This window comes from Eretmochelys imbricata, chromosome 1 (assembly GCF_965152235.1).
Source record: "Eretmochelys imbricata isolate rEreImb1 chromosome 1, rEreImb1.hap1, whole genome shotgun sequence".
Classification (NCBI taxonomy): domain Eukaryota; kingdom Metazoa; phylum Chordata; order Testudines; family Cheloniidae; genus Eretmochelys; species Eretmochelys imbricata.
This window is the reverse complement of record NC_135572.1, coordinates 346,011,023-346,024,395: the sequence shown is the minus strand read 5'-3', so window position 1 is coordinate 346,024,395 and position 13,373 is coordinate 346,011,023. Positions and strand designations below refer to the sequence as shown.

General features: G+C 38.3%; 1 protein-coding gene across 1 annotated transcript in view; it reads left to right on the top strand.

Moving 5' to 3' along the window:
• The window catches only part of CDC123 (cell division cycle 123), a 74,225-nt gene that overhangs the window by 24,841 nt on the left and 36,011 nt on the right, over nucleotides 1-13,373 (top strand). The window contains exons 7-9 of the mRNA XM_077836537.1: nucleotides 1,836-1,884; nucleotides 2,962-3,037; nucleotides 8,766-8,888. Of these exons, the coding sequence (XP_077692663.1) occupies nucleotides 1,836-1,884; nucleotides 2,962-3,037; nucleotides 8,766-8,888 (248 nt within the window). The remainder of the gene's footprint in view (nucleotides 1-1,835; nucleotides 1,885-2,961; nucleotides 3,038-8,765; nucleotides 8,889-13,373) is intronic.

The window sequence follows — 13,373 nt, the reverse complement described above, 5'->3', positions numbered from 1 at the left end:
AGGAGGTTCCAGAAAGTTTACTCGCCTACTCATCACACCATGGGCGTCAGGCTCACAGTTCCCCCAAAGGTAATCTTATTCCTTCACTGGTGGAGAGAACCTCATCAGGTCTGCGTAGGGGTTCCACTTCCTGCCCTCCTTCCCCACTGCAGTAGATCTGCTGATTTGCGGTGGAGAAGGAACTGCAGATGTGGTTGGTCCGCCCCACCCTTTGTCACCGCAGATGAAACCATGAGATGAGTCAGGGTGCATGCGCGAACCAACAGACACTACTTTTAAATTCTCCCACTCTAGACACGTGTTACACGTGTGTAAATCCTCACTGGAAAACAGATAGGGGCCACACATCTTGAAGAACCTCCAGTTACAGGTAAGTAACCTCCTTATACTTCTTTAATCTGTACTGAATTTGGATAAATCTTGTCTCTTTTGGGAGGGCACTCAGTTGTGACCCTTTTAACCAGCTCTTCCTCACAGTTGAGCTGTTCACTAAATGGTAGGCATTTTACTAACAGCTCAAGTACAAATGAGATTGGGAACTCTACTTCTAGAAAGAGGATATATTTTTGTTATCATTCCTTTGAAAGTTACAGGATTTATTGTAGTGTTCATAATTACTCTGAAAATCTAGAGAATACATAATAGTTGGCATTGGAATAACTGCTTCCATTCTTACTGGCTACTGAATGAAGGAGTAAGAGACTGTAACTCACAAGAGAAAAATCTTTGGTGTCTGCCTACAGATATCAAATGTGTGTGAATAACATGGGAGAAGGGATATTTTGGGTTTTGTTTGTTTCAGTCTCTTAAGATCTGTTCTTCCAAATGCATTATTTATTATTGTTGACTCAGAGGGATGCCATGCTCTGGTATAGGCAGTGGCAAGTTAAACTACTTTGCTTCCCTCATTGGTGGAAAGGAAAAGTAGACCCACTGTTGCTGTAAGAATCATGGTGATATCACTTGGTTCACTGAAGGGTGCATTGCTTTAGGAAGTTACCAGAGAAAGGTACTTGTTTGCTCCAGGCAATGTAATGAAACTAGAACATCAAAGTGTGTGCTATTTCTGTGTCAGTGCAATTATGCCAGGATAACAATTTAAGAGGAAGGCAAACTGTAGTTTTCTCAAGCAAATAATATCTTGGCAATGAAGAAGTACTTTGAAGGGACACCATCAATATAACAGTCATACATGATAAACAAATGCTTTTCTCTGCTACTAATAAATTCTTAAATCATTAAGAGTACTTTTCACATTTTTTGTACTGTTTATCTTTTTTGCATTTCTCTCAGCGTGGTCAATGGAAATCCAAGGAAGTCAGTTTCACTTTGAGATTCTTAGTGCTACAGTGTTGATGATCCAACCATTTCTGAGGAAATATCCATTGTTAAGAAGCAATAGTTTGGACAAGAATGTTGTGTGTAATTGTAGAAACCTTTCTATTGGTTGAAGGTTGCTCTGATACAGTTTAACTTTGACTCATATCTAACTGGATAGTGTCTCCTTTTTAAAATAATTTTCTCCCTTTCCTCTAACCTGTCTTAAGTTAATTTCTCTAAGAAGTTCATGCCCAAACAAGGCTTTTCCTTAATATACAGTAAAAGAAATGGGTGATAGGTGATCTCTGTTGGTATTTGAGTAACTGTCTGGCTGTGCCAAGGCAGAGGCATTTGCCAGTGGCATTTTACCCGTACTTGGTTTTTACTTTGAGTTAAAATCTCTTAGAAATGCTTAAGAATGCCTTTATGATGCATGGTTCCAGTTTGTCATGCTTGCTCTGAGTGAAAACAGTTCTATGTTCAATAGATCTTGACAACGTAATTTATTTTTCCAGATTTATTCACTGTACTGATGATACCCCTGATCCTTGCATGGAATATGAGGTAAGACTCCTCTCCTGGCTCTAGATAGTTTAAATATCTTACCCTTGAGAAGGCTGATACTTATGCTTGGGGTGACACCAATAAAACACTTTAGCGCTTGTAAAAAATAAATAAATAAAAATGCCAGACTAATAGTTATGGAGACTGACAAGTATCTCTCTGCTTATCCACACACCAGATACATTGCAAGCAGTAGCCCTGCAAGCTTCTCCATAATACTCTCCCAAAGCATGTCCACTTTGACCAGTGAGGGGAAACTTGAATGGCCGAGAGAGTTGTTCATTCTCTAAATGGCCTATTTTAGTCCTTAGCCTTACTGCTGAGACTGCCAGCAGGGAGGCCAATTGAGGTGGCTTGCCTCTGTCCTGTTCTTAATGGACAGCATAACCAACTCCTTTTGCCTAGTCTACAGAGTAATCAGAATGACTTGGTTAATGCTGCATGTACTGGATTTGGACCACTGACCTAGGCATAATGCATTAGTGATCCCTTTAAGTATCTTCAGAGTCCATTGTATTGAATGAGAAGCTAGGTAAGTAAATCTTGCATTTAACTGTGGTGACTGTTCGGATCTTATACAATCATTAACAGTGGCTTATTTTTGAACAATAACAGAGTCTTTAAAATTGTTACTGATGTATTCTTTTGAATCGCATGGCAGTGCCTGTATTCTTAAAACAGTGTTCAAGTAAATATTTGAAATGCCGTGCTTGTCTTTAAATGTTTATTGCTTTTCATATTTGAGTTCTGTGCCATGCTAGTGGAGTATAGGGAGAAGATCCAATGGGCAAAATTATGGTGTATTAGAAATGCAATTTTGTTTTTACAGGTATTTTTCACAGGTAAAGAAATAAGTGACAGATAAGATTTCAAAGAAATTTGGCTTATTTGCCAAGATAATTACACACATTACAATTGTGAGGGGTTTTCCTTTTTGTTAAGAGTATCCTGTGATATTTTTCTTAACAGCAGGTACTATCTTAGGACCAAAATGTGTGTGTGTGTGTTGACAAAAAAAAAAATTGAATTAGTTCTTTTAAGCCAAAATTTGATATGTTGTATATTTTTTTCCTATAGCTTGTGCTTCGAAAATGGTGTGAATTAATTCCTGGGGCAGAATTCAGATGCTTTGTGAAGGAAAACAAACTTATAGGTGAGGATCTTCTTAAAGATTCCGTAGTATTCACTGGGGTATCTAAGGTTTGCTCCTATTCCTTTAAAAACAGTAGAACATGGAAACCTTTCTTCCCCTATCACAACACTATCTTCCTAGGATTGTTATTCCTTCTTGCTTTCATCTATATTTGTTTTAACTTTGGGTTTACAATTTTTTTTCTGTCATATTAAACATGATGAGTTAAATTCTGTTCTGTATTAAATCCAACAGCCTGACAACATATTTATGCCCGGCAGGATGGTGGATATATCCTTGAAATCTATGGATGGGCTGTGCAGAAACCCACCACAAAGAATTAGGTTTTTTGGAGTGGTCATTAAGGGTATGGCTCACATTTTCAGGGCTCTAATCTGGCCATGATCCTGTAGTTAAAAGCTATTGTGTGAGGTTCAGCTGGTCACACAGTGCTGCTTTATGAGTGCTTATGTTTTTGGGACCAGAATACATGTATCTAGAATTTGACCTAACCTACTTGGAGATCAGAATCTAGGGGGAACAAGGAGAGACAAGAAGGAATATAGATGGGAAATCTGATGAACATCTTAGATGTTTACATACCACTGCAAGACGTTTGGGGAATAAACAGGAAGAACTAGAAATACTAGTGAATAACCACAAATCTGACATGATTAGCATCACAGAGACTTGGTGTGATAATTCACAGGACTAGAATATCGGTATAGAAGGATACAGCTTGTTCAGGAAGGACAGGCGGAGAAAAAAGGGAGGAGGTGTGTTGCCTTTTTTGTCAAAGATGTATACACTTGCACAGATCTTAAGATAGAAGTGAGAGGCAGACCTGTTGAAAATCTCTGGGTAAGGATAAAAGGGGTAAAAAAAACCCCAAGGGTGGGTTATGGTAGGGCCACCTAACCAGGAAAAAGAGGTGGATGACTCTGCTTTTTTTTTAAGAACTAACTAAATCATCCAAAGCACAGAGCTTGGAGGTAGTGGTGGACTCTGTTACCTAGACTTCTGTTGGGAAAATAATACAGCAAGGCACAGATTATCCAACAGGTTCTTCGAATGCATAGAAGACAACTTTTGATTACGGAAGGTGGAGAAAGCAAGTAGGGGAGAGGCTGTCCTAGATTTGATTCTGACAAACCGGGAGGAACTGGCTGAGAATTAGAAGGTGGAAGACAGCTTGGGTGAACGTGATCCTGAAATGGTAGAGTTCATGGTTCTAAGGGATGATAGGAGGGAAAACAGCAGAATAAAGACAATGGAGTTCAAGAAGGCAGACTTTAGGAAACTCAGAGAATTGGTAGGTAAGATCCCATAGGAAGCAAGTCTAAGGGAAAAAAATTCAGGAGAGTTTGCAGTTTTTTTAAAGAGACGTTAGCAAGGTCACAAGAGCAAACTATCCCAATGCATAGGAAAGATAGAAGCTATGACAAGAGACCGCTCTGGCTTAACCAGAAGATCTTCAATGACCTGAAACTCAAGAGTGTCATACAAAAAATGGAAGCTAGAGCTAGGTCAAATTACAAAGGATGAAGATATATTAAATAAAATAAAATTTTAAAAAAAGCATGTAGGGACAAAATTAGAAAGACCAAGGAAAAACTAGATTTAAGTAGCTAGGGACACAAAGGGGAACAAAAAAAATATTTTACAAATACATGAGGAATGCCAAGGACAGGGTAGGACCACTACTCAATGAGGAGAGAAAGACAATAACAGAAAACGTAGCAATGGCTGAAGTGTTAAATGCCTTTTTTGTTTCAGGGATCTATTTTGAGTCTGGTTCTATTCAATATCTTATTAGAATTAAAAATGATCTTGATAAACTGGAGAAATGGTCTGAAATGAGTAGGATAAAATTCAATAAGGACAAATGCAAAGTACAGCACTTAAGAAGGAATAATGAATTGCACAAATGCAAAATGGGAAATGGCTGCCTAGGAAGGGATACTGGAGAAAAGGATCTGGGGGTTATAGTGGATCACAAATTAAATGAGAGTCATCAACATGATACTCCTGGGGAAAAAAAGCAAACATCATTCTGGGATGTATTCGCAGCAGTGTTGTAAGGAAGACATTAGAAGTAATTCTTCCACTCTATTCAGTGCTGAGAAGACCTCAATTGGAGTTCTGTGTTCAGATCACCACGTTTTGGGAACGACGTGGACAAATTGAAGTCCAGAGGAAAGCAACAAATATGATGAAAGATGCAGAAAACATGACCTACAAGGAAAGATAGAAGAAAATTGGACTAGTTTAGACTGGAGAAGAAGGCTGCAATCATGTCCTCCTTCAGTCTTCTCAAGTACATAAAAGGCTGTTATAAAGAGGAGGGTGATAAATTGTTCTCCTTAGTCACTGAGGACAGGACAAGAAATAATAGGCTTAAATTGCAGCAAGGGAGAGTTAGGTTAGACATTAGGAAAAACTTCCTAACTAGGGGTAGTTAAGCACGGGAACAAATTAGGGAGGTTGTGGAATCTCTGTTGTTGGTTTTTAAAAACAGATTAGACAAACACATGTCCACAATACAAATAATTGCAAATACCCCAGGGTATGTGTACTATGTCTTACAAAAATATACATTTCATCATGTTATATTTTAAAACATAACAAACCTGCCAAGTTTTTTTTAATTGGCATGTCAGTTGCATTTCTGCAAATAATTCCAGCTACATGCCTGCATTCCCATTTCCTTAAAATGGACACGTTTGTCAACCAAGATTAGGAGTAACACTTCATCCTGTGTTAGAGAAGTGCACACTTGCAATTAGACGGCTGCATCCCCAGAGTTGCCACCTTCTTTTGGTGTGATATTGGGCCTGCAGTAGGCTTTGCAGTACTATTGGTAATTAAAAATTCAACTAAGCTCACAAGCTCCCCACTTTACTTACGTGGATTAAGAACATGCCTGTGAAAAAGTAGTCAATATTCTTATGTTAAATTGCAAGCTCTGATATTGTTTGCTATATAGTTTAAAATAGCAAACAGTTGTAATCCGTATGTCTGTAGTGGGAGGTTATGGCTTTCTCTTTTCATAAGTTACTCATGTGTAATAATAGAATGTCTTGATTTGTCAGTGTCCAGCAGGGTTTTGTGCAGTTGGTCGTGTTTATGTATCCAGTGTCAAAGCATCTGTCACTGAGGATATACGTTAAGTGTATCAGGTTTGAATAATCCTATTGATGCCAATTTAAACCAGTGTCTTCTAAACAAAGAAAAAGTCTGCAATTGTGAGCCTCAAATGCAAGGCAGTTTATCATTTGTGAGGCTTTGGATACAAGAGATCGCTCTATTGAAGTGAATTAGCAAAACAACGCCTCGGATTTCATTCCAGTGGAGTAAATTGTTATGAAAGTTGCTTTTGGATCAATTTTAAGATACTGTGAGACTATATTTGGATTTAACCTGAGAGCACTATAAATGAAGGCATTTTTCCTTTCACGCTTTTTACTGAGGGCCTATCAATTTTAATCAATGAGAGCCTTCCTGCTTTCCTAGACTGTGCCTTGTCTCCTGACGAGCAGTCATGACCACTGTTCCTTTCACTATACAGAGCTAAGTTCCTCTCCTCTCTGCACTGTGTCCAGCCTCCTCTACCCTGGATGGTTGCCCAGCACTACATCAAGTAAAGAGCATGGGAGAAAAAGTTCCTGGCAGAAGTAGGCAGGGCGGGTAGAGACTTCTTCAAGGAGTCCCAAGTAGCTGCAATGTCCAGAAAACAATTGGGGCACAAGGTGGCCACATAACCTTCCTACTCACCGTGGTAAAAGGAGCTGGTCAGTCTTCCATTGTTAACTGTAGGATTAGCACGTATCCAAAGGGTTAAATATATAATAAAACATAGGTGTGATGTGATCTGAGGGTTTTGGTTAGAATCTTTTTTTTTCCCCCCCTCCTATATTTCCCTCTAGATGTATTACAGGCCCTTAGCTGTTAAATTCTAATTTTAAAAATGTAATAAATATACCTTTCACCATTTATTTAAAAAATGTAAAATGACAAAGGACCTTCCCATCTTATGTAAAGATGTTACCTATAAAACAGCCACATAGAAAAGGTTTGGCTGCGTACATGGGCCGCAGCTGGGGCTAATTTGCCCCACCCCATTTCAGAGCTAGAATTATTTTTAAAAATAAAGTCCCTGGCCATTAACATCGAGCAGCCTCCAGCTCCAGATTACAGCCAGGTCAGTAGCAACCTGTCCAGATGGGATGTGAGCAGCTGGCAATTTTAAAATATTTGCACAGTGTTGTAGACAGCGCTGGAGATACTCAAAGAATCTGGACACTCAAATAGCAGCAGCAGCTGGTGCCATATTTCAGGGCCTTCAGAGGCCTCTGTGGGAACATCATAATGTCAAGCTAGCTATAAAGCTTGCAGCTAGAGAACCACACTTGTGCTAACTCTGTTGTATGGCAGTGAAAGCTGAGCACTGAGGAAGGCTTCAGAGTGGCAGACTGACATTTTCGATTCTTGTCTTCATCAGCTGCTCAATATTAAGTGGCAGGACAAGACCAGAAATGAGGACATTCATAGCTGAACCCAGCAACCACCTCAATCAGTGCTGATTCAGTTTTGGTGGCTTTCTTGGTGTGGAGATGATATTAGGATGGAAGACCCATAAATTACAAAGTGTAGAGACCAAGGAATGCTGCGACATGATTGACGATCATGTGGTCACCAAAACCTTTGGTAGCGCCATGAAATTGCCAGTGATGGACATAGACTGAACATCCAGCCTTATTACATTAAGGGCCTAGGTAGAAATCCATCGGAATGGCACTTGATTTTCAAGAAAGCTTCTTCCTTTAGGGATTTTGCCATGATGATGATTTTAAGAGCTCCTATACAGGAAGTTATATACCCTTGAAAGAGGGCTAAGTGAGCTCCCATTTTGTCTTGTGCAGCAGCAGTTAGTACTGCTTTTAGAGCTGTGTGCCACTTAGCTTCAATGACTCCGGATGTACAGACAGAAGTAAGGAGCCACACTGGCTTCTGTCAGCACAGTAAAATGAGTGTTCTGCAGCAGGATGCAGTAGTCAGCAGTGACTCCTTTTCTCTGTTTCAATCCCTCCGATGCTTTGAGCAGGGGATTGGACTAGATAACCTCCTGAGGTCTCTTCCAACCCTAATCTTTTATGATTGAGTTTGAAAAAAGGTGTTTTGCTCAGCTTCTTTGGACCTGACAGGCTTTGACATAGGTCTTGTTTTCACAGCACTGTTAGCTAGAGGTATAACTCAAGTGTTGCCCCTAATCCAACTTGTGCCCACACACAAAAATCTGTGGCTCAAGTTAAGTGGGATTTTAAGCTTGAGGTAGCTTGCCTGTCAGAGGGTTGGCTTGAGGACCACTGAAGGTCAAGCTAGTAATTCAGTGGGAACTCAGCTTTAGGCTTTTGATGAGAAAGGGAGTTATTAAAAATGTGGGAAACTGAGACAGTGTCCTCATATAACGAAAGTGACAAACCACCAGGGGTGTCTGTCTTGTAATGGGTGGGGGGGGGGAATCTTCAAACACTAGAAAGTAAAGCTGAAGAGTAAGCAGCTGGGAGTGTTATTTTGTTACATTTAAAATTGATATTTTTCAATATAGATCACAATGTGCATCTTTCTAATAACTCAATCCTGTCCCACTAACTTCTTGGCATCTCAGTAACACTTAAAAAAAAAGAAAAAAAAAAAAAGGCTGTAAAATGTACATATGTAATTAATTAATTAATTGAATTCATAACAGGTATATCCCAGAGAGACTACACTCAATACTATGAGCATATCTCTAAGCAAAACGATGAGATCTGTAGATGTATACAGGAGTTCTTCAAGAAGCACATTCAATATAAATTCTTGGATGAAGATTGTAAGTATCTCTTTAAGGGTTGTATTAGAAAGCAAGATTGTGGGAAGTGGGAAATGTTTTATGGAAGTTCCTAATTGCTTATTAGTCACACAAGTAAAAATTAACTTTAAAATAGAATCTGGGAGCCTGATCCTTCAAACATTTCTTCATGGAACTCCCATTGACTTCACTATGAGTTCTGGGCTCAAAAGGGCTTGCAGGGCCAAGAAAGTAGAAATGAGGCCTATCAGCTGCTTGCCAGCCTGGGATTGTTTCCTACAGTTACTTAGAAATACCAGTGAAAAATAATATTTCCTAGTAATGTTTGACATTGCTAATATCTTAACTCTACAGCTATGTAATGTTTTTGTTCTCTGACTGCATGCTAATGCTAGTTGCTGCTTGCACGGTGTTTGGCACTTCGATTTGAGAGAGTTTTGTATTCACTGAAAATGTCAGTCCTTCCACCTGTAGAGGAATGATTTAAAAAAAAAGAGGAGGTTGGTAGTAAGGAAAAATTACACATTAATTATGTACCCAACAAAATAGATAGGGGGCAAATAGGTATTTAGATATTTGGTTACCTTTTATTCAATAGTTAATAGTTTATTCACCTGCAAAAAAAAAAAACAAACAAAAAAAACCCCACACCTCCAATTTTTTAAATATCAACATCTGATAAATATGCCTTGTCTGCTAAATGTCTTATTAGATTTTGCTCAGTTTAATAAAATCACTGCAAGAGATGTCCTAGATGTTGTAACGCCATTAAACAGAGATCTCATGACTATATTTCTATATAATATCTCTTTAAACAAAAGTTCACTGTAGTAATTATTTTATTTCTGATATTTACATGGCACAGATTTGTAAACCAGTTAATACTTCCCAATAAATAAATACTAGGGCTATTAATTAATTGCACATAATTCTCATGATTAACTCAAAAAATTAATTGTGATTAAAAAAAATTAATCGGATTAATCGCAGTTTTAATTGCATGGTTAAACAATAGAATATCAATTGAAATTTATTAAATATTTTGGATGTTTTTCTACATTTTCATATATATTGTATTCTGTGTTGTAATTGAAGTCAAAGTGTATATTATTTTTTATTACAAATATTTGCACTGTAAAAATGATAAACAAAAGAAATAGTATTTTTCAATTCACCTCATACAAGTACTGTAGTGCAATCTGTTTGTCATGAAAGTGCAACGTACAAATATAGATTTTGTTGTTGTTACATAACTGCACTCAAAAACAAAACAATGTAAAACTTCAGAGCCTACAAGTCCACTCGGTCCTACTTCTTGTTCGGCCAATCGCTAAAACAAACAAGTTTGTTTACATTTACAGGAGATAATGCTCCCCTCTTCTTATTAGAAATGTCACCTGAAAGGGAGAACAGGCATTTGCATGGCACTTCTGTAGTCGGCGTTGCAAAGTGTATACGTGCCAGATATGCTAAACATTCATATGCCCCTTCATGCTTCAGCCACCATTCTAGAGGACATGCTTCCGTGCTGATGACACTCCTTAAAACAATGTGTTAATGAAATTTGTGAATGAACTCCTTGGGGGAGAATTGTATGTCCCTGCTCTGTTTTACCCGCATTCTGCCATATATTTCATGTTACAGCAGTCTTGGATGATGACCCTGCACATGTTCATTGTAAGAACAATTTCACTGCAGATTTGACATAATGCAAAGAAGGTAGCATGTGAGATTTCTAAAGTTAGCTACAGCACTCGACTCAAGGTTTAAGAATCTGAAGTGCCTTCCAAAATCTGAGAGGGATGAGATGTGGAGCATGCCTTCAGAAGTCTTAAAAAAGCAACGCTCCAATGCGGAAACTACAGAACCCGAATTACAAAAAAGAAAATCAACTTTCTGCTGGTGGCATCTGACTTGGGTGATGAAAATGAACATGCGTCGGTCCGCACTGCTTTGGATAGTTATCAGGCAGAACCCGTCATCAACATGGACGTATGTCCCCTGGAATGGTGGTTGAAGCATGAAGGGACATATGAATCTTAACGCATCTGGCATGTAAGTATCTTGCGATGCTGGCTACAACAGTGCCATGAGAACGGCTGTTCTCACTTTCAGGTGACATTGTAAATAAGAAATGGGCTGCATTATCTCCTGTAAATGTGAACAAACTTGTTTGTCTGAGCATTTGGCTGAACAAGAAGTAGGAGTGAGTTGACTTGTAAGCTCCGAAGTTTTACATTGTTTTGGAGTGTAGTTATGTGACAACAATGCAGGTTTTTTGTACATAATTCTACATTTGTAAGTTCAACTTTCATGATAAAGAGATTGCACTGCAGTACTGGTATGAGGTGAATTGAAAAAAACTGTTTCTTTTTTTACAGTGCAAAAACTTGTAATAAAAAATAAATATAAAGTGAGCACTGTACACTTTGTACGTGTTGTAATTGAAATCAATATATTTGAAAATGTAGAAAGCTCCAAAATTATTAAAATAGATGGTATTCTATTATTGTTTAACAGTGTGATGAATTGTAATTCATTTTTTTAATTGCTTGACAGCCCTAATAAATACTGCAGGGGGAAAAAAGGCCAGTTCTGTAACATGAGTGCCTAGAGCAATTCAGGATCTTAAATGATGGGTAGTTACCAAAAATGACTAAAGGAATAGGCTGGATCCTTTCAGTAAAAATATTGATTAAATGGTCCCTTCAAAAAGGGTGCTGATGCTTTTTTGTTTAACTACTTCATTGATTTTTTTTAAATTAACAAAACATTCAGAACTGAACATTGGGGATGGAAACATATATGAAAGAACATTTAATAAGAAAGTATGTGGATCAATTATTTATGAAGATTAAAAAGCTACCAAATGTTTGCCATTAGAACAGCTATGATATCTTTTGAAAAAAGGAATTGTAAGTCTGTTTCCAAGAAGTTTTTTTATATATATATTTTTTTAAATGTTGACATTCAACATTTTAGCTGCTTAGACCTTTTCATAGCTGGACTATAATTTAACAGATTCCCACTGCAGTAGTAGAAGTAACTTGCACTGCATTGTGGTTTAAAAACTAAAATTGCAAAACATTTCACAGTGGGAACAATCTCCACACTCTCCCAGTCCAGCAAATCACTTAAGTATGCACATAATTTTAAGCATATGAATTGTCCTGTTGAAGTCAGTGAGCTGCTCATGTTTAGTGGGTAGTCCCATTGACTTCAATGGGACAACTCACAAGTTTAAAGTTATGTGCATGCTTAAGTGTTTGCTGGATTGGGGACTCAGTCCATCCCCTGCCCAGTGTAAAACAGTTTCTTACAGTATCTCCATCAGATTTCTTGAAGTGTGGTGCCCAGAGCTGAACACACTACTCCAACGGAGGTCTCACTATAGCTGAGTAGAGCAGAACAGTTAACTTCCCTTGTCTTACATACGCTTCTGCTAATACACCCCAGAATGGTATTAGCCTTTATTGCAACTTTATCACATTGTTGACTCATTTAATCTATGATCCACTATAATCCTCAGTTCCTTTTCAGCATTTCTACTGCCCAAACAGTTATTCCTCATTTGGTAGTTGTGCATTTGATATTTTTTCTTCCTAAACATACTACTTTTTGCTGATCTTTATTCAACTTCATCTTGTTGATTTCAGACCAGCTCTCTGATTTGTCAAGATCAATCTGAATTCTGGTCCTGTCCTCCAAATGCTTGCGACCTCTCCTGTCTTGGCGTCATCTGCACATTTTATAAATATGCTCTCCACTCCATTGTCTAAGTCATGAATGAAAATATTGAATAGAACTGAACCCAAAACAGACCCCTGCAGGACCCCACTAGATGCATTCTCCCAGTTTGACAGTGAACTATTGATAACTACTCTTTGATTACAGCCTTTCAAACAGTTTTGCACCTGCCTTGTAATAATTTCATCGAGATGCCGTTTTCTTAGGTTGCTTATGAGACTGTCCAGTGGGCCTGTGTCAAAAACCTTACTAAAATCAAGATATATCACCTCTACTGCTTCTCCTCATCTACTAGGCCAATAACCCTGTCAAATGGTTAAGCCTGTGCATGTTTAAATGGTTTGCTGGATTAGATTTCTTGTCCATTTGTATTACCATAGTCCCTAGGAGCCCTAGTTATGGGCCAGGACCTCACTGTGATAGGCACTGTACAAACCCACAACAGCCCAAAGGGGCTTGCAATCTTAGTGACCAAGTCAATCTTCCGTACCCTTGATTTTTCTGAAAAGTGACATTTTCTCATGCCAACCTATGTTTTACTGAATTATTGTTGTTAATCTTGCAGAGACAGGTATCTTATGAAAGAACCTTGATAGTCTCAGAGGCTGGAATTCTGTTTGTCCTGATCACTGTCCTTGGAGAAGGCTAGTGGCCCTGAAAGCAGTGTCTAGTGTGATAGTGTTTCTAGACCTAAAGAGCTGTGAAAAATCCAAACAGAAGATCATGTCATTCTGATTATCATCTTGCTTTTCCCCTCTA